Here is a 22,851-nt window from a genome sequence, read left to right on the forward strand (position 1 = left end):
TAATAATAATAATAATAATAATAATAATAATAATAAATTACCAAAGTGCAACACAAATATGAAAGTCATGGCATAATAACTCACAACTTAATAGCCAAATCTAAACAACTAGATAGAGCTAACCTAATAAACATAATGTTATTTAACCTTAATCCTGTCTTGAAAGTGTACATTGACATGCCTAATTAAAATGTTCGCAGTTAATAGGAAAAAGTAGTTTATAAAAGACTTAACTAAATATGACATTATAGTTGCTAGTTGAAATATATATTATTTTTAACCATACAATGAATTTATTTTAAAGGGGATTGAGAGTACTGAAACTGACTTTTTTTTAAAAAATGAACTGCTTTATTAACAGCAATAGCAGTAGTATACCACTTCATAGTGCTTTACAGCCCTCTCTAAGCAGTTTACAGAGTCAGCATATTGCCCCCAACAATCTGGGTCCTCATTTTATCAATCTTGAGCTGGTCAGAATTGAACTCCTGGCAATGGAAATGAAGAATTAGTGAGTAATACTGCATTCTAAAAAGGGACGTGGTGGCTCAGTGTGTTAGGACGCTGAGCTTGTCGATCAGAAGGTTGGAGGTTTGGCGGGTCGAATCCCAAGTGCCGCGTAACAGAGTGAGCACCTGTTACTCGTCCCAGCTTCTGCCAACCTAGCAGTTCGAAAGCACGTAAAAATGCAAGTAGAAAAATAGGGACCACTACGGTGGGAAGGTAACAGCATTCCGTGCGCCTTTGGCATCTAGTCATGCCGACCACATGACCACGGAGACATGCTCAGACAAGCACTGGCTCTTCAGCTTTGAAACGGAGATGAGCACCGGCCCCTAGAGTCAGAAACGACTAGCACGCATGTGCAGGGGAACCTTTACCTTTACCTTTACCTTACTGCATTCTAACCACCGCGCCACCACGACTCTTGGTTGTCAGATAGCATTTATATCTGATTTGTCTTGTATAGCATTACAAAGTCTCATCCATCTCTCTCTCTCTCTCTGTCTCTCTCTCGTTTCAGCATTCTGAGATTATATCATCATGGTTCCGCCAACAACCTGGTAAACAGTATGCTTTTTAATGTGTTCTTTATGACAGATGCTTCATAATATTTACATGTTAAAATATGGAGGGAATAATTAGGACAATGTGACCCTTTCAGAGACTCTTTTGCTTTGAGAAGAATTACAGTGAAAGTGTATTCTGTGCATTCCATATATGGCTGCACTAAATTTTGACAAAACATGATTATCTCTGGCTATGAGCAGTTGGCTTGTAGAATGTAGCTCTAATTTTATTGGGCAAGAACCTTAAATCACACTTCCCTTTAAGTAGATAAGCATGTCTTTGATTCCAGTAGAATGACTTGTGTGACATCATATGAAAAATTAAATCTCCAGCCACATACACTTTTTGGTAGAAATCATGCCCAATACCTACCACGGAATATATTGGTAGGTTGTTGATCTTGCTATATTGAAGTAGAGAAAGAAGCAACCTGGAATTAAGAAGAAACTTCCTAACAGTAAGGGCAATGAACCAGTGGAATAGCTTTCCTTCAGAAATCGTGGGTGCTCCATCACTTAAGAAGAAACTAGACAATCACTTGTCTGAAGTGGTATAGGTTCTCCTGCTTGAGCAGATGCCTAGACTAGAAAACCTTCAAGGTCCCTTCCAGCTCTATTCTGTTCTAATTCTAGTTGTTAATTTATCATCAGCAGTTGTGGAAAAACAGGATTAATTATGATATTTTGTTTGCTTCCTATTATAGAATTATTATAATATAGAAATCCTGATCAAAAGCAATATTTTATATATTTATATACAAATATGAGAAGCTTTGCTATGCAAAATGATCAATGTGGAAATGGGTAGTCTGTATTATGAAGTTATAAGTATAAATATGTGCAGGGGAAAATAATCTTTTCTGAGCACTTCCATGGATAGAAAAGGCTGTAATATAAAAGTTGTAAAATATTTTCTACATGGAACATTTTATCAGTTTTTGAATAATGTTAGCCATTGTTTCATGTATGTTCTTTAAAAAAAGCATTACCATACATTTTATTTTTATGGATTCAAATAATACAAAGAATATTGTAACTGGATTGCTATGTGTTGATGTATCATTAACATTTAACATTCTCATATGCTTGAGAAGTCTGTTCAGCTTTTTATTTAATTTACTGAAAGTTCCAAGAACTGTCAGTTTGTAATCCAGCTTTTCCATGCCACCCTTTGCCACATTGTTCTATGGCCTCTTGCAAGGAGAGAGTATAGAGGACTGATAAAGGTAGAATACATCTGTTTCTTTATTCTGCCAGCAGAAATACTTTTCTGCATCAGAAGTATTCCATAAACAGGACCAAAAATTTATATGATTAAGCAAGAGCTTTAATACTTGAATCTGGCTGATATATCATAATGTGTATATTAAATACAGTATATACAAATATACTAAATAATGATGATTCTGAAATGTAAGTTAATTTATTAGCCAGATATAAACTTTGAATACAGTAAATGATTGTGTAGCCCTTGTAACTGCTACAACTGTTCTCTAATGATTAAAAAAATAGGATTCAGAAAAAAATAAATCATGGAATTCCTATATAATGTAAGTGATGCTTCTTGGTTTATCCTAGAATCGAAGGCAAATTCATAGACTTATTAATAGCTTATTATTGCACCCAACCTTAGTAGTACAGATAGTCCTCGACTTACAACACAACTGGGACCAAATCACTAAACAAATGAAATTGAGAGCTACCCGTATATTGCCAACCTAGAAAGGTAAAGGTAAATGTTGTTAGATCATTGAAATCTATTAGCATTAGCAAATCCTAAAGATTAGGAATAGGATGATTAGGATATAGTTTGTCATCTAAGACTATTAAAATGTAGTCAGAATGCTTGCCTCTGTTATATGTGAATATATTACCATTCACTATTTTTCAAAAGGAAGGATTTTTTAAAGTTTTGAACTTAAAGCAAGTTTCCATCACAGTAGCACAAGATGTGCAAAAAGTAAAAACTGTGATAAAAAGCTATTAGTAGTGAATATTTTCTCTGTCTCTGTTAGAAAATAGCCCTTTAAAAGATAACAGTGGAGAAGTTCAAGTTATTTGTTGCTAGAAATGTAAGATATCGGGCAAAATCAATTTTGAACCTACATAGATTGATATTTAGGTCATAGTTTTCTCAAATAAAGAAGGAAAGTTAGCAAGTAGATATAATCATATTATATAAATCCTATGCTGGGATTTTTCTGGTCTTTTGGCCAACAGACTCCTTACTGATGCTTAATCTTCACTTGGATTCATAGCTGATAGAAATTTTATTACTGCCAAGTAGATATTTTTGCAATTATTCCATATGGCATCTGAGAAAGCATGGTCAGCTATGGTTTGGCTACTCTTCTAATAGATATGGAAGTAATTTTTATCATACCACAGAACATGTTCTGACAGAAAATATTGCATGGATATGATCAGTGGTGGGATTCAGCTGGTTCACACCAATTCAGCAGAATCAATAGCTAATATTTTGTGGCCCAGGCCCATAATGGACTTCCAGAAGCGGCATCCACACAGAGAACTGGTTGATTACATATTTGAATCCCATCACTAGATATGATGAATAAATTACTAGTTGTACCATACAAAGATTTTGCAACAATAGATGCATGAAATATATAGAATATTTTCCTCAATAATTGACACAGAGCTTAGTTTTATTTTTCATACTAGATGAAAAATATATACTTTTTTATACTGACAAATCCAAATCAAGATAGATATTGAGTATAGGGTCAAATTTATAATCATATACATACCAAGTGGTTGGTGAAGAAAGGCTAGGACAGTATAACAACTTGACTTCTGTAGCAAACATAGCAGATATATTGTCCTAAGCAAGCTTTTCAAAAAAAAATTAAATCAAATGACTAAAAAAAATAGCCATATAAAAATGAGCATTAGAAGCAAAAGAAATAACACTTGCAAGCTATCTTGGAAGAGATATTTTGAATAGATCTTGGTGTCACTTGATTCCTAATAGTTGATTAGGAACAATGAACAAACTGAGCTAACAATAATCATAAGAAGCCATCTATGGGCATGATGGGGTATTGAGAAATTATAAAAATGGTTCTATCCAACTAAGATGGACTCCATTATTTAGAAAAAGGGAGAAAACTATTTCTTTCATACATTATTTGACACAGAGATGGGAAAAGTACATAAAAAGCCAAAGATACCATTATTACTACAAAGTTTAATAAATAAACAGAGAAGTTCTAACTTTTGCAAAATAATCCCACATACTGTCAGGTTAAAATATGAACTCCTTTCCTTTTTCATTACCACGTATTAAACTTTATTTGCTCCGTGGAGACAATAGCCCTATCTTAGAATGAGTTCCTTATCCCTCAGCCTGGTGTGCAGTCCTGCAGCACTTTCATATTGCAAAGGCTTGACTCTTGAGAAATAATGAGTGAATAAAAGAAGTCTTGACTTGATATAACGATAAATGAGGTGAAACTTTTTTTTTACCGTCAAGGAACCAGTTTTGGTCCATAGAAAAAAGAAGTTTCTATTTTAATATGGAATATAAAGGATTCATTGTACAAAAAAGTGTTTTTCATCAGAAGCAAGAGAAGAACAGAGATAAAGGCAGCAATCCAATGAATGAGTTGAGAAAACTAAGATAATGCCGTTGATAAGCAGTTCAAGGCGACTCATTGTTCACCAGGCCATCGGCCCAGCCCTAGGGGAGAGCTTTTAAAAGTATCCCTGTATGCATTTTCACTCTCCTCATTACCATACCTGCTCTTTGAAACTCACCAGTGGTTCCAACAAACTACACTGACACCTGCCGGAAAGAGCAGATGACCCATCTTAATCAACTACTTCTGTGAAAAGTCTATGGAAAGAACTGTGTCCCATCTTTACTTTGCTATTCAGAAAGCTATTTGTCAATGGGTATCCTGAGAGCCATTGCTATGAACAAAGATCTGTTTCTGTGCACTGGAAATGTGGCACCATGATCAAAGTTAAGGAGAATCTCCTACTTGTTTCCTTTGTTCATGAATATGTCCCTTCTCTTATACGGCTACTAACACCAGAATAATTACCTGTACTTTATCCAGTACTAGTTTGATTGTGATGAAATGATTCCAGCAGCGCTCTGAATGGAATTGGGATTTTGAAACAGTCTATTTACTTTTAACAAGGCATTTCTCCTACCTTGAAGACCATAACAAATGTTGCAGACACAGTATTATATAGGAGCAGTCCATAGATATCAAGGAGAAAAAAATAAACTGTCTCATAAAAAGATTTTGAACAATGCCAGTTTGAATTAAAAGTTGAGATACAGGCCTGAAGTGCTTCAATAAACAGAACATTTGTCATTGACTATGTTTAGAATGTCAATTACTTCCTAAAATAGCGTATGCATTATTCCTACAAAAATATATACTAATCTAACTGTTTAAAATAAATTTTAAACACTTTCCATATGTGTTGAAATGTCATTATGAACAGTGGTGGGATTCAAATAGGTGAACAACTGGTTCTCTGTGTGGATGCCGCTTCCGGAAGTCCATTCTAGGCCTGGGCAACAAAAAATTAGCAACTGGTCCTGCCAAAGTGGTGCAAACTGGCTGAATCCCACCACTGATTATGAATCTTTTCTGTACAAGTTTTTTTTAATATCTGAGATATAGTAACAAAGGTTTCAGAAGGCCAATTGGCAAATGCATCTAATGCGTATAGATGTGTTTTGGAGAAGATGTATACATTCACATGAACCTAACACCAAGAACTATTCTCAAGTCAAAATGAAAATCATGCACATTCTTCATCAAGAATATTTTTTCTATTGGACAATCCAGTTTACTATTTTGTCCATAATATAATGTGAACTACAATGAACACATAAGACTGATCAACAAAGAAAATACAGTTCAATATATTAATACAAAATATTCCAGCAATATTTGTGCCCAGGAAGCTGGTGCATTAAAGTTTTTGTTATTTACCTTGTTGTATAATATCAGATTTTTCATCTATTTGCAATGACATTCAGTTAAATACAACTTCCATAACAGCATATTAGGCTCATGCCTTTTACAGTACTGTGTGATTGTTTTTTCTAAATATACAATAGGATCGTAATCATACCTTCAAAATATCACCCTGCATGAAACATGCATGGCAATCTATGCTAAGTCATTGCCTCAGATTTCAACTCTTTGTAAAAACTGTTGTGAAGGTAAAATGAATTAAAGATCAATTAATGATCCAGACAAAATCTTCAGAGATGATCGTTATTTCCTGGTTGAAGTTATTTATTTATATATTATATTTATATCCAAGGACTCCAACTATGCCCCCATGCTGTTTTTTGTTTTTTTCGCAGTACTTTACACAACGGAATAGGAATGTGTTGATGATCACCATGCTTATTCTATAACATTGTCTAGTTTAATTTTGCCAGATCAATATATTTGCTACACTAAACAACTTTGAAATGCTACTTTTCATTCACATTATAGTCTGTTTTGTTTCTGATATATCTGCAGATTCAGCTGATGATTATGACGATGAATACAGCACCGACTATATAGAGCCAGCAGGCAGTGAAATCAGATTTAGTTTTTTTGACTCTGATTGGATATACGAATTCTTCACTCATGATGGTACTTCATTATGCTCATTATAAGATGGAGAGACAGCATATGGGAAGCGAAAGAAAGGAATTCAATTTTTAGATAAATGTAGAACTGGGGGAAATTGAGAAAACTGTAACCGCTTGATAAACCTGCCATTACATCACTGTTCTGGTTGAAAAACCTTTCAATAAAAATGGTACAGATTAAAAAATTTCAAAAATTAAACTTGAGATTTATTTCTCTGTGCTAGTAAATCCCTGCCAGACAAACCCATGTCAGAATAATGGAATCTGTAAAAGGAACAGAAACAGCTATACGTGTACCTGCCCTGAACCATACACAGGATCAAAGTGTGACCGTGGTAAGATACATCTTGATCTTGTCACTACTATTACGTAAAGCTGAAAAATGTAGATACTGTTATAAATCATATAGTTTGCAAAATATAAAATAGACTTATTTACATCCCATTTTAAAAGTCAGCTGGAAATTTGCAAGGACTTTCAAGTTTAAAACTATAATGTTAAGTTCTGCATTACTTTGCCACTTTAAATAAATTAAGAATTCATTATAATTTCCAATCCTGAATACATACAATAAATTGTATGCATATTTTTGTTGAATATATTTCTTTCTAAAAAAAAACAAATTCTGGACAAGAAGAATTCAATCAAGTGCAAAGTTATGGTCCTAGCATGAACGGAATAGTTTACTTTTGCATGCTAAAGATTCATATGTGCATTTTTTTTCAAACAAGAATTTTGAAAACTGAGATAGATTCAAGCATGGATGATAAGAGAAAATAGTTTACTACAAGGAAAAAAATCCAAAAACAATCTCCTAGAAGTAAAATATACTCACAAGAATAGAAAATATCCTAGTGTATTCAAAAGATTGTTATTTTCCATTCCAAGGCATAGAGTATAATAGCAATGGAACATAGGAGAGATACTTGAGAAGAAGATTTAGTTCTGAAATAGAATATAAAATAGTAGCTTCAGTTCTGACTGTTATTTTACCAATAACAAAGTTTAAAGCAGAAGAAAGAAAATGTAAGAGCTTACTGCAATTATTTGAGAACAATGTACTGGTACTAAGGAGCTAGAAAACAATTGTGGCCATTTTACTTAATTCTCATTACATTTTAGAATCATTTGGAAAAAAATGAATAAAGTACATAGAAGGTAAGCAATATGAATGCACCAAACAATCTTTAGGTGTGGCTGAGTATTTATGTATGGAAGTCTTCTGATATTCCAATAGAACAATAGCTAAACGTAGAGTATAAATATAAATATCTTCAGTTATTAGACCAAATATCTTCCGTTTAAGTTAAACAAAGTTAATAGCAATCTCATATAGCTGTAGTAGCGTAAATTTTAGGAGAAAATATTTAAAATTGAATATTTTATGACGAATTGCTTTAAATCAAATACCTGAAGTATAACTATAAAATATAGCATTCTTAAATATTAGCCAATATTAGTCAAATCAAAATGATAATGAAGCACTACATTCAAGAACTTGCTAAATTTTACAAAAATAGATACATCATGGAACGTATTGACAGATAATTAATGAAATAAAATAGAAATTAATCCCATAAATGAAGTGCCTATATATTGGCTCAAAATAGATTTAAGAAGTAAATACAATATATTAACATAATTATGAGGATGTAATAGTTTCATCAAGTGAGTTTCTTTTAAAAAAATTAAGGATGGCATTTCATAAAATTATTTAATTGTACCTATGAATTTATGTATTTATTTAATTGTATCTATGTATTTATGAGCCAATTCATAAAACATGAAAAGACTATAGTCAGAATGGTACCAAAACAGTGCAGTCATATAAATCAGTTGTTTTCTAAACAAAGGCATTAAACTTTATATATTTTAGCTATAATAATAGATAAATACATTTATTAAAGATGTCAGACTATGTACAAATCAAGGATGCCCAGCGAGTACATTATTAAATTAAGCAGTTTTTAAACACAAAACTATTAAACATATTTTAATACTTACGTTTATCTCCATTATTTACATTTGACAACTATAAAGCATTTGACTGCTTAGAATGGGATTTTTTTTAAAAAAATTAGTCCATTGAATAAATTGTAGTAGGATAAGGACATTTATATGTGGAAGGTATAACAACCTAATCTTAGTCCCACTAGAGTAGATAGATAGAGTATGAAATCAATTTCAGCTTATCTGAAACTACTTTTATTGAGACTAGGTACATCCTTCACCTTCTTATAGTTCAATTAATTAGAGAAGCATCTAGCTGATTCACTTCTGAATGTCATCTTGTTCTGGGATTTAAAAAATGTTTCAGCTCCTTTTGCTTAGGTAATGATACCTACCTGTTTCCACCATGCTCACCTTCCTTACTCTTTGTACCTTCTATGCCAAAAAAAACTTGTAAATGATCATGACTGTCTGAGTATTAATCTGTAAAGGAGCATAAAATTTCACTGTTAAAAATAACTAAATAATAATATAAATAAAAACAAAATGAATTGACTGTGGAATATCTGTATCCAGCTTTTCTAGCCTCTTGTATTGCAGATTCTAGACCTTTTCCGTGCTAGCTTGGAATTCTGGGATTTCCCAATTTAAAATATTTTCTTTTTTAAACACTTTTGTGATAACTGTTTCAAACACCCTTGCAACTTAGTGATATATAATAATTAATACTACATGGTAATTTTTTTAATAATATGAAGATAAGCCATACAAATTCATATTATTTAGGTGTAGAACAAATAGGAAATATTTAAAATACAACTGTGTATTGGTATTGTACTACATAAAGTCTGCTTTTAGCAAATATCCAAAACTTCAAAAATCTACCTAACTTTCTTGCTCTTTTTACTGTTATTATATACCATAGTGAAAAATACATGCCAAAGAATCAGCTGCAATCAAGGAGAATGTCTGATTATGTTAAGAGCACCTTATTATCAATGCAGTTGTAGATACCCTTACAAACCACCATTATGTAATAAAGGTGAGACAAATTGTTGTTGTCAGTAACTAATTTCTAGGATTACTTCTACTACTGCTACATTCTATGGATTATGCAAAGAAGAATCACAACTGTTTTTCTCTAAATTATCCTCTAACTTCAAATCTTTTCACTTTATTAACTTATTTCTTAAATGCAAACAATATTCAGGACAGCCTGCATGGATTTATTTTAATGGACCTGTAGACATTAGAGTGGGGAGACTTTAGATTTTCCCATATTAAATCTGGTTATTCTTCTGTGTTTTTCCTTCGATATGGGATACACACACACACACACACACACACACACACACACACACATATATATATATATATATATATATATATATACATACACATATATACATACACACACACACACACACACACACACACACATATATATATACATACTGCTCAAAAAAATAAAGGGAACACAAGATAAGACTTCCTACTATTAAATACAGTACATTGTGTTGTTAAGTGTTCCCTTTATTGTTTTGAGCAGTATATATATATATATATATATATATATATATATATATATATATATATATATATATATATATATATTCCTTGATAAGATTAAAAATGCGAATCCCAGGCATGTTAAAATTAACAAACTAAATGATAAAATAAGAAAAACTAAAACAGTTTTTATTGCTAAAAGATCAAGCTTTCGTTGGCTAACTGCCAACGTCATCAGGATAGAACGCTGGGGTGGGGAGATCACGTTTATACTGTTGGTGTCTGCACTCTGCTCATGGAGTGTGTAACTGATCTGTTTGTTGAGGTCAGCCGTATTTCTTTGAGTTGTCACACATCCATTTTTGGGGGGTGTAGTTGTCTCTGGGTATCTGTTGTTAAAAGTGAATTGCTGATAGTTCCATGTGTTGTAGCCATAGCTCTAGTCATTGCCCGACACGGGCAATCCTTGAATGAAGAGCTTCTTAAATTGTTTGAACAAGCTATCAATCTCATTTAAATACAATATTCTAATTAATTCTTGAATACTAGCATCCTCACCTTGTCGACCAAATCCTTGTAAAAATGGAGGCACCTGCCAGAGGCATCGTTTAAGGTTCAGATTTAGCTGCAACTGCCCTGAAGGTTTCAGAGGAGAATTTTGTGAACTAGGTAAGAGAATTCTCTGTGTTTGGCAGCGATGGCATAACTAGTATAGGGGTCGTGGTAGATAAATCAGCCTTTGATCATTTTAATTATATGTTAGTAATTTACAAAGAACTGATTAATATTCTTTGTATTGTACACTTTTACATATAAAACTGATTTGAACTCCATTGTGATCATCACTGTCATGATGTAAGCAGTAGATTCAGAATATCCAACTCAGGTATTTTTGATAAAATCTAAACTGGGTGGAATGCAGATTCTTGTGAAACGTCATTCATTTATATAAGAATCAAGAGGAAAAAATGCCAGAACAGGCCGAAATAAAACAAAAAAAATCTTCAAAACATGACAATCTTGTTGTAGGGACTGAAGACTGCTTTGAAGAAAATGGCCACACATATAGAGGAAATGTTAGTCAAACAATCCTCCAAAAAAGATGCCTTCACTGGAAGTCTCATTTTCTTTTGGACAGTAGTTACAACGCATTTATGGAACATGCTGACTATTATGGCCTTGGTGATCATAACTTCTGCAGGTATTCCATGTATACATGAAAACACAATTCCACGAATATCATTGTTATTTATACCCCCATTTCAAATCAAATATTACTAAATAAAAGTCATTGGCTGTGTTCTGAGGACATCAGTAGCTCAGCCATTAATAAGCTTTCTTACCCCCCCAAAAAACCCAAATCACAAAGTATTCACTTATAAACTTGCAACGTCACGTGACGTGTTGAGACGTATCACACCTTTTTTGCCATCACCAGCAAAGGGGTAGGCACGGTTTTGCTATGATGCATTTGGCCCCCGGGCCAACAGTTTGACACCCCTGACTTATAAGATGACAGGCTCTTTACCTCTCCCTAGTCCCTTGGAATGCTCTTCATCTTTTCTGTCTCCTTTTTCTAGAAGTTGTTACCATGTTTAAATTTAAGAATGGATGTTAAGCCTGCCAGTTCACAATTTTATTTAAATTCAGTGGAGATGCCAAAAGAACCTGATGGTTAACAAGTGAGGCTACCTTTATACCACGCTGTATACCCCTGTGTCAGTATGATTCAGGTTAGGTTGTTCCTGTTACCAGTGATGAAATAACAGTACAATAGATTGGTACAATTAACTTGTTGTTTAACGAAAAAGATCAGAAATATTTGATCTCACCATAGAAATAATTGCTAGTTTGGCGTAATGTTTTTGATACCCAAGTATACTTTCCTAAAGAATGAATTCTGATAGCACGTCTATAAAAGCATAAAAATTAAGCTTAGACATTGGCACAATATTATTAGTAGGTAAGTACAATAAACTGAGAAGATGCCATTATTAATCATGTTTGTCTTCTTGGTTTCTGAATGACTTGATATTTCAGTGTGAACATTGTTCGGTTCCACTGCTTATCACTTCTTCAATTAATAACTTCTTTTCTGAAGATCCATTCTTCTGACAGGTGAATCTTGAAACTTGTCTCCTTTAGGAATCCAGATGGTGATGACAAACCCTGGTGCTTTGTCACTGTGAATAACAAATTGAAGTGGGATTTCTGTGATGTCCCTCCATGCTTGTCAACAGGTAGAATAAATAATAATAACATGGTGTATATTCAGTGTAACATTAATTTAGTATGGCATTAATTTAGATTGGCAATCACTGTCAATTTTGTGTCATCCATCTACCTCAAGAGCACAGCTCACATGATGCCCAATGACTTTAATGATACTGGAAGATTTCTCATTTGCAAAGCATCAAAAAGTATACCAAATAAACAACGTATCTTGAGATGTCTACTATCAATAGATATTAAAGAAGATGACATAAAAAACAAGAAAGAAGAAAATAAATGAATTACAGAAAAAAATATTCTGCACGATTCTTAGAATGCAATTAAGGAAGCTTTCTTTGATGCTGTAGTCCTCTTTTTCTTCACAGAACTATTTCTAAGCAGAAGATTTTAAAGAATATTTTAAGAATGTAGGAAGAAGAAAGTATTTCTCTTTGTGCCAAATCAAGTATATACCAGAATATGTTGAAATCTATTGTAGATTAGATTAGTAGAACTAATAGAGCTTGACTGAAAAAGATCCAGATGACAGTTATAGATAAAAAGGCTTTAACTAATGCTACTCAAGTCTTGTTGTCTTTAACTAGGAAAAATGGTACACCACAGTGCAACAATTTATTAACCAAGTTGCTCCAAATGGTCTGAATTATAGAATGAGTCCAAGATCCAGGACTGTGCTATTGCTGTGGTCACAAAATCTTCATTTTTAACATTCTGTGGGACACTTTCCCAGCCTGTCTTGCAATGTCTCGCTCTTTCCTTCATCCAGTTGGTTACCTGCCTGCTGGAAATGGAAGAGTTTGGAAGGGAAGAAGGAAGGACGGTGGAAGGAAGGAAAAAAAATAAGAAGGGAAGAAGTGAGGAAAAGGAGAAATGATCCTTTGTGCACCTTTTCTGGTCCATGCTACTCCTCTGTGCATTCCTCTGACCTATGCCAGCCACCACACTGCCTCCCCACATGGTTTCCCAACCCATGCAGCATGTCTTACACAGACCCACAGACCCTCCCTGATCTGCAACACACACACCCCGCACACACCTTCCTGATCCACACCACCCCCAAATGCCTTCCTCGACCTGTTCAATACATCTACAATATATCCACAAATTCTCCTGCACACCTTCCCTAACCCATGCAGCACCATTTGGGCTCACTCAAGAACAGTTCCCAGTCTAAATTCCCAACCCTATCTGCTGTCTCTGACTGCACAGTACTTTTGCATATTCCCAAAAAACTAAAGGCACCTTTCCCATCCCTCTCCCCATGCACCACCCTCAACTATTGAGCACCTCTTACACATTCCCATGGCTCCCACATAGCCTTTTCCATCCTTCCACATGTCATAGCACAGCACTTCTCATTCACTTTCAGACACCCTTCTCAATTTATGTAACCCACTCTGATGCCCTCTCTGACCTGCATGGCATCTTGAGTGCATACCCTTCCTAACCCATGCAACATTTATTGCATAGCCCACATACTTTTTGGACCCACCTGGCAGCAGCTATTTACCTGCCAGCTGGACTTGCAACTTCCTGCTGGCTTTCCCAACTGACTTTCTTCTCACAGGTTTCCCACAACCAAAGTAAATAGGAAAGCTAACAGGAATTCTAGGGAATAAAAGAAGGGAGAGTGAGTGAGAGAGGGCCACATTTCAAGCCACAACAAATGACTCAACTGAACTATGCTTCAGGGCTTGCAGAAAAACCCGAGTTCTTTCTGTAACCTGAGGTGGGATGATCTAATAGGTCCTACCTCCCTCTGGTGGGGGATTAGTGTGGAGAACTCAAGAGTTAAAAAGGAGTGATCTGTCCATGGCAAAGGGCTGATGTTAATGATTTCCAATCCAGATCGCAATACCACTGCCATCAGACAAAGATCAGATCTAATGTGTGATCTGCACAGTGAGTTGGATCTTTGAAAAGTTAGATCAGGTCCACGGTTCCCATGATGGCCATGAATTCCTGAGTGATCTCTGGCTCTGGGTCCAAATGAATCAGATGGAAGTTCCCAAGACCACAAATGTGGGAAAATCCTTTACCAAACAAGTCAAAGAATCAAGGAGTTTGGGCAGGAGCTACATTAGAAAGAGGGAGATAAGCAAACACAAGCCCAACTGATATCTATGGCCTAGCCTTATTAATAGAATCTCAATTTTGCTACATGTGGGGTAGCACCCCAAAGATTCCTGCATACATTTTCTGTTCTTTCCCTAATTAAAAATCAGATATTAAGAAAATATTGGAAAACTGTTGAGTTTTACCTTAATTAGATATAATATAATATCTCAAGTCTGGTCTTCTTTATATTGTAGCAAAGTTCTCTAGGAATATAACAACCTCCTCCAAGAATCCTGCAATAGATGATACATCCAGAACATGTGGGAAACCAGAAATAATAAGACCATTCAAGAGAATCTATGGAGGTATCAAGTCAACTCCTGGCAAGCATCCATGGCAAGCTTCTCTTCAGAGGAAGATTTCAGCAGGTGTTCCAAAGGAACATTATTGTGGAGGAGCATTGATTGAGCCATGCTGGGTTCTTACTGCAGCACACTGTATCACGTAAGCATACTTGACAGATTCAGTACAAATGCAAAGAACAAACAAACCTGTTTGGGTCCAACCATCCTGTAAAGGACTCTGAAGTGCACAGTTTTAGGTAGCAGAAATCAGTTGGGGAAAATAGCCATGTCAAGCTGGAGAATAAATAGGATTGTGTCATGTCTTTTCATCTCAGAATGTTAACACGTGGCCTTATTTCTTTTATATAGAACTGTATCTCACCATTGAAAATTGGAGAGATGAAGGGAACGTTTAATGCAAAAATGGGCATGATAAAGGACCAAAATGGCAGGGACCTAACAGAGGCAGAAGAGATTAAGAAGAGGTGGCAAAATTACACAGAAGAACTATACAAGAATGAGCTTAATGTCCCTGATAATCACAATGAGGTGGTCACTGACCTCGAGCCAGACATCCTAGAATGTGAAGTGAAGTGGGCCTTAGAAAAGCTGAGCAACAACAAAGCTGGTGGAGGTGACAGTATTCCAGCTGAGCTATTCAAAATCTTAAAAGAGTGCAGTAAAAGTGCTACACTCAATTTGCCAGCAAATTTGGAAAACTCAACAGTGGCCACAGGATTGGAAAAGATCAGTTTACATTCCAATTCCAAAGAAAGGCAGTGCCAAAGAATGTTCAAACTATCGCACCATTGCACTCATTTCTCATGCTAGTAAAGTCATGCTTAAAATCCTACAAGCTAGACTTCAGCAGTATGTGGATCGAGAACTACCAGAAGTACAGTCTGGATTTCGAAGAGGCAGAGGAACTAGAGATCAAATTGCCAACATACGCTGGATCATGGAGAAAGCTAGGGAATTCCAGAAAAACATCTACTTCTGCTTCATTGACTATGCTAAAGCCTTTGATTGTGTGGATCATAACAAACTGTGGCAAGTTCTTAAAGAGATGGGAGTACCAGACCATCTTATTTGTCCCTTGAGAAACCTATATGCGGGTCAAGAAGCAACAGTGAGAACTGGACACGGAACCACTGATTGGTTCAAAATTGGGAAAGGAGTCCGGCAAGGCTGTATACTGTCGCCCTGCCTATTTAACTTATATGCAGAGCACATCATGAGAAAGGCAGGGCTAGATGAATCAAAAGTTGGAATTAAGATTGCTGGAAGAAATATCAACAACCTAAGATACGCAGATGATACCACTCTAATGGCAGAAAGTGAAGAAGAACTAAAGAGCCTCTTGTTGCGGGTGAAGAAGGAGAGTGCAAAACTTGGGTTGAAACTTAACATTAAGAAAACCAAGATCATGGCATCTGGCCCTCTCAATTCCTGGCAAATAGATGGGGAAGAAATGGAGGTAGTGAGAGATTTTATTTTCCTGGGCTCCAAGATCACTGCAGATGGGGACTGTAGCCAAGAAATTAAAAGACGCTTGCTCCTGGGGAGGAAAGCCATGGCAAATCTAGACAGCACACTAAAAAGCAGAGACATCATCCTGTCAACAAAAGTGCGTATAGTCAAGGCTATGGTCTTCCCAGTTGCAATGTATGGCAGTGAAAGTTGGACCATAAGAAAGGCTGAGCGCCAAAGAATTGAGGCCTTTGAACTATGGTGCTGGAGAAGACTCCTGCGAGTCCCTTGGACTGCAAGGCGATCAAACCGGTCAGTCCTAGAGGAGATCAATCCTGACTGCTCTTTAGAAGACCAGATCCTGAAGTTGAAACTCAAACACTTTGGCCACCTAATGAGAAGGAAGGACTTACTGGAGAAGAGCATAATGCTGGGAAAGGTTGAAGGCAATAGAAGAAGGGGATGACAGAGAATGAGGTGGCTGGATGGAGTCACTGAAGCAGTAGGCATGAGCTTAAATGGACTCCAGAAGATGGTAGAGGACAGGAAGGCTTGGAGGAATGTTGTCCATAGGGTCACGATGGGTCGGACACGACTTCGCAGCTAACAACAACAACAACATCTCACCATTACAATGCTAATGCACAATTCATGGCAGCTATATAAAACTCAGGAAGACACCACTTTGTCTTTTGCTATTGGTATAATATGTTTCTTCTAGTCCAGGGGTAGGCAACCTTGGCTCTTTTATGACTTGTGGACTTCAACTCCCAGAATTCCTGAGCCAGCAATGCTGGCTGAGCAGTTCTGGAAGTTGAAGTCCACAAGTCATAAAAGAGCCAAGGTTGCCTACCCCTGGTCTAGTCTTACCTTTAAACTCTATTTCTTTATAATTTGGCAATGTATAGACTTATATTTTATAATGGTTTTGCTATTATATCAGAAGATACACTCTTCTTAGTGTGGGTTAATCGATTAGAAACAATTTGTATGATGATGAATTCAGATGAAATTGGTGCAGTTCTCTATAACTTATTAAGTGTCCCACAGATCTATAATTGTGACTGACTGTTCTTTCAGACTGAATGTTCCGTTTTCTTTCATAGAACAGAAGCCCACAACTTCCAGGTGTCCCTTGGAGAACAGAATCTCAATAGGAAAGAAGCTCATGAACAGAAGTTTGATGTAGACAAGGTCATTAAACATGGACACTATACAGAGCAAGATGGCATCCCATACAATGATATTGGCAAGTTCCTATTTTGTGTCATGGATAAATTCCAATCATTATCACTAGGAACCAAAGAAGGAAACTTGGGCTGAACTGTAAGAACACTGATGCAGGTTAAATATTGAGAAAAAAACACTAAATTATAATGCAACTAAGTTACAATTAAGACAGCTAGCAAATTCATCTCCAGAAGTTTAGAAAATAGTATGTGATGTTTATTAAGTATCATCATCATCATCATCATCATCATCATTTTAGCCATTTTCTGTCCACTGCAGGATGAAGGCCTCTTCCAACCAATACGGTCCTGAGCTTTCTTTTGGCAACTGGGCCAGCAATACTTGTCGATGTCGTCGATCCATCTTGTTTTAGGTCTCTTTCATGGATATTTTTTATCAAGTGGGATCCATTCTATGACTGCCTTGATCTACCTGCCATCAGTTTTTCTTGCTATGTAACCAGACCATTTCCATCGCAATTATTTTATTCTCTTTTATTTTCTTTACTTGTTTACTTTTGTTTGTTCTCTGATCCATGTGCAGGTTTTTCTATCTTGTCTTGTAATGCCAAGCATGTATTTTTCCATGGCACCACTTGAAAATTGTGCTTGACTTGCCGAATGCCTGCCAACCACATTTAACATGCTGTTCACTTTCCTTTATTATATCACCTACCATTAGATTCATCGGCCAAGGTGATCTACTAGGTCTAGTTCTTCTACAGATATGATTTTTTTTCTTTCTTTGGTGAATTTATTAAACATAACCTGGCTCTTTTTCAGGTTTATGTTTAAGCCAAATGGTTCTCCTGCTTTGTGCAGCTCTTGTATGTGTCTTTGTAGCTTTTCTGGGTCATGTGAGAAGAGAAATGTTAGGTTCAGACAGACGAATGACTCAGTGAGGTTTTAACAGTAAGAAGGTTTATTAATACACATATGTCAACTGTCAACTGTCAGAATAACTCCAGCTTATATACTCCGGCCATTTGAACTGTATCCAATCCGCAGCCCGGAATTTCCCGCCGTTAAAACATTAACCAATAAATGCACCCAAACTTCCCGCTTCAAAGAAACCTTTTGCAATTAAGCTACTGACACAACACCCCTTCCCCCCCAGTTGATGTTATTCGTTGACATAATCTCTCAAGTATTTTGGTGGCTTATGGACCCTAGATGGGTATCTATTGGGCTTGCAACTTACATCATTGTTAACAGACTGGCTTATTGTTATGGGCCTAGAATTTTGGGTTACTGGCTCTGCAGATTCTCTAATGACTGATTGCTGTTGCTGGTGTGGCTGTTGTTGTTGTTGATGTTGATCTTGCTGTTGTTGTTGTTGTACAGGTACTGTTGGCCTGTCCATAGAAAACAACTCCCAATCGATTTGACTATGCTGTGGATTTGCTACAGCTAACCTGGGTTGAGTTTCTACTTCTCCCCCACTAGCTAACGAGTCATGTTGGTTAAGCCAAGATGCAGTATCACCCCTGTGTTCAATATGACCCCCATTGACTGACACATTTTCGGAAACCCTCTTCCTTAGTTGGTCAATATGTCTTTTGCTTACTCTATTCCCTTCCCCCTCAATGGTGTAAGACAACGGCCCCATTATGTCAGTGACTACCCCTGGAACCCATTTGTCCCCAGGACCATAGTTTCTGGCCCAAACTAGGTCACCAATGTTGAAGGACCTGTTTGGGATGTCAGGTTCTGCACTTGAGGGTAGTCTGTCAGGGTGTAACCTGTCCAGTTTAGTGGTTAGCCGTTTGCCCCACCTCATCTCCGCAGGGCTTTTCCCCGTAGCCGTGCAAGGGGTTGTGTGTTGAGTCAGCAAAAAGTCTGCAAGTCTTTGGTGCCAGTCGCCACGGATGATTCGCTTCAAGGCGTCTTTAGTGGTTCTCACGTTGCGTTCAGCCAAGCCGTTGGTGGAAGGGTGGAAGGGTGCCGATGTTGCATGTCTAATCGAGTTGGCCTTGAGGAAACCCTGAAATTCAGCAGAGGTGAATTGGGGCCCATTATCAGATACAATCACATCAGGTAACCTGTGAGTGGCAAAGAGGCCCCTTAAAACCTGTATTGTTCTAGTAGATGACATTGAAGTAACAGGCACAACCTCCAACCACCGGGAAAAGCTGTCCACCACAACTAGGAAGGTTAGGCCTTGAAATGGCCCCGCAAAATCAATGTGAATCCTAGACCAAGGATTCCTGGCCATTTCCCACTTATGCGTGTGTGTGTGTGCCTGTTCAGGCCTAGAGCGCTGACACTGATAACACCCTGACACACACTCTTCTATAGCCTTGTCTAACCCCGGCCACCACAAATGACTCCTGGCTAATGCCTTCATTCGGACAATCCCAGGGTGACCTTCATGTAATTCAGTTATAACCGTATTCCTGTGAAGTTCAGGAATGACAACTCGGTTACCCCATAATATACAACCCAAATGGGATGATAATTCATCTTTCCTTCTAAAATATGCAGTGTATTTAGGGTCCGGGTTTTTACTTGGCCATCCACCTAGTACCCAGGTCATAATCCTGTTGAGAATATGGTCTTTTTTAGTGGCCTCAGCTATTTCTCTAGCTGTTAAGGGGCATTCAGGTATTTCCTGTAGTGACAGAATTTGTCCTACGGGGGCAGGGTCACCATCAGTGTTAGTTAAAGGTAGTCTGCTGAGAGCATCCGCGTGACCCATTTCCTTACCGGGTCTATGTTGCAAGGAAAATGAATATGCAGAGAGGAAAATTGACCACCTCAGCATCCTGGGAGACATTATTTGGGGTGTCTGTTTATCAGTGGTAAACAGTCCCAGTAAAGGTTTGTGGTCAGTGAATATGGTAAAGTTCCTACCATAAAGATAATCATGGAACGTTTTTACCCCTGCCACGATAGCTAATGCTTCTCTATCAATCTGAGCATACTGTAGTTCCGTTCAGCTTTGGTAAGCGTCCTGGAATAGTATGCTATTGGCTTTTGATTGCCCAGACTATCCATGTGGCTGATGACAGCTCCCACACCATAAGGTGAAGCATCACAAGCTAAATAGATCGGTTTGTTCTCAATAAAATGTGTAACTGTGGATTGGCTAGATAGAATATCTTTTAAGGTTTGAAAGCTAATTCTATGTTTTTCTTGCCACTGCCATGGGGTTTTTCTATCTAATAGTCTATGCAATGGTTCAGCGATGGCAGCTTTATGTGGCAAGAATGTGTGATAGAAATTGACTAATCCTAAAAAGGCTTGTAATTCAGCCTTATTTTTTGGTTCAGGAGCCAATTTAATTGCCTTAATTTTTTCAGCTGTAGGGTGGATTCCCTTTTCATCTATTCTAAACCCTAAGAACTAAGTGGATTTAACTCCAATACAGCATTTTTCCCTTTTTGAGTCCAGCCCCTCTAAATCTCCCCAGTACCTGTTCCAGACGCTCAGCTAAAATTTCTTCAGTTCTTCCAGCTATCAGGACATCATCAAAGTAAGGGCATACACCAGGTATGCCCTTTAAAGTCCTCTCCATCACCTCCTGAAAGATGCCTGGAGCTGCTGCAATACCAAATTGCAATCTGTGGACTCGGAACGCCCCCTTGTGGGTGACAATAGTTTGAACTTCAGCAGCTTCCCTGGAAACAGTAAGTTGCAAATACGCCTGCGCCAAGTCGAGCTTGGCAAATATGGCGCCGTCCTGGATCGTGGCGAGGACCTGTTTCACCATCGGGACCGGGTAAGCATGCTTTTTCATTCCTAAGTTCAGGGTGGCTTTGTAATCAGCACAAATCCTCACATCCCCATTAGGTTTTAGGGGTGTGACGATTGGTGTTTCCCACAAACCACCCTCGACCGGTTCTAATACGCCTTGGCCTACAAGCTTATCGAGCTCGGCCTCGATTTTTTGCTTAAGGGCGAAAGGCACCCATCGGGCCTTAAGCCTAATGGGTTTAACTGTTGGGTCTAGATTAAAATTAATTGGGGGCCCTTTATATTTACCTAAAGACCCATCAAATACGTCTGCGAATTCATCGCAGACAGATTTGAGGGTCTTATTATTATTAATGGCATTTATTCCCCCGACCCAAATTCCCAGGGCTGGGAACCAATTAAGACCGATTAAACTAGTTCTATGGCCTTCTGTGACTAATAAGTCTAAGAAGCCATTAAACCCTTTATAGTTAACTTTAAGGGTGACCTTCCCTTTAATATTTATTGGGGTTTTTTGGAAATCGGCCAATTGAATTTTTGTTGAGCTAAGTGGAATTTTTCGGCCACTTTTAAATTCAATAAATTTAAGGGTCTCATTAGAAATTATCGATACTGAGGCCCCAGAATCGACTTCCATTTTGCAAGGGATTCCTTGCAGATGGACTATAATTTTTAGTTTTGGTCTTAGGACATGGTTTATTTTTAGCTTTCCAATGTGGTTGACTCGCGCCTCCTCCCCGCGGTTGGGAAAACGTGCCACAGGTCTGGGGGTCTCGTTGCCACTATGGTAGGGGGTTACCTTACCTTCGGCCCAAACGTCGATTTCATGAAGATGATTGTCGCGAGGGCGTCCCCGGCAAATGGCCTGAATGTGGCCAGTCTTTCCGCACATTCTGCATTTAGCAGAGCGGAATCTACATGTTGCCCTGGGGTGGTTGCCCCCGCAGCTTCCACATCTGGTGTCGCTGTCGCGCGGTCTGGTCGGATTGTCTCTCGGTTGTCGTTGCGGTGCTGTTGGTTGAAATCGGCGACCCGGTTCTGGTCCTTCGCTGCGAGAAGGTCTTGCCGCCATTTTTCCAAACCTTCGGGTGACTTCGGCTATGTCGGCTTCCCATTGTTGATCCGCCTCCCCGCTGTCCACATGGCTTTCTTGATTAATTTCGGCTGAAGCAGCCATGCTATTGTGGGGGGGGGTCGCGACTTCCAGTAGATTCATAAGTTAAAAGTTCGTCAAGGACTTCTTGTAGGTCGCCGGTGGGCTTAGCAATAATACGATTTTGTAACTGTTCATCTCGCAAGCCCAGCACCACTCTATCACGAATCCTAATTTCTAGGTTGTCATATTTACACCGTAATGCTGCTTCTCTGACTGCAGCGACAAATTTCGTGATTGACTCGCCCGGTCTCTGATTGCGTTTTTCGAAAATGCGCCTCCAATAGAGCATCAAGCTCCCTGCGCCCTGTGCGTTCCCACAGAGAGGGCCTCCTCAGGGTGCCACCGATCAGAGAATGTCGATTGGTGGCCCCCAGGGGGAGATCCTTCTCTGTGGGCACTCCGGAGCTGTGGAATCAGCTACCGGTAGAGCTCCGGATGGCGCCCGATCTTCGCTCCTTTCGTCGCGATCTCAAGACGTTTCTGTTTGTACAAGCCGGCCTAG

The 22,851-nt window shown here is 37.7% G+C and overlaps 1 protein-coding gene across 1 annotated transcript in view; it reads left to right on the plus strand.

Annotated features, from left to right (window-relative positions):
* The window catches only part of HABP2 (hyaluronan binding protein 2), a gene marked incomplete at both ends in the record, with an annotated part of 53,250 nt that overhangs the window by 22,749 nt on the left and 7,650 nt on the right, over window positions 1-22,851 (plus strand). The window contains 9 exons of the mRNA XM_083363298.1: window positions 1,025-1,064; window positions 6,590-6,706; window positions 6,930-7,040; window positions 9,581-9,697; window positions 10,714-10,833; window positions 11,194-11,365; window positions 12,310-12,404; window positions 14,709-14,958; window positions 17,375-17,517. Coding sequence (XP_083219424.1) covers window positions 1,025-1,064; window positions 6,590-6,706; window positions 6,930-7,040; window positions 9,581-9,697; window positions 10,714-10,833; window positions 11,194-11,365; window positions 12,310-12,404; window positions 14,709-14,958; window positions 17,375-17,517 — 1,165 coding nt within the window. The remainder of the gene's footprint in view (window positions 1-1,024; window positions 1,065-6,589; window positions 6,707-6,929; window positions 7,041-9,580; window positions 9,698-10,713; window positions 10,834-11,193; window positions 11,366-12,309; window positions 12,405-14,708; window positions 14,959-17,374; window positions 17,518-22,851) is intronic.

The sequence above is a fragment of the Vipera ursinii genome (assembly GCF_947247035.1).
Source record: "Vipera ursinii genome assembly, chromosome: 5".
Lineage (NCBI taxonomy): Eukaryota > Metazoa > Chordata > Lepidosauria > Squamata > Viperidae > Vipera > Vipera ursinii.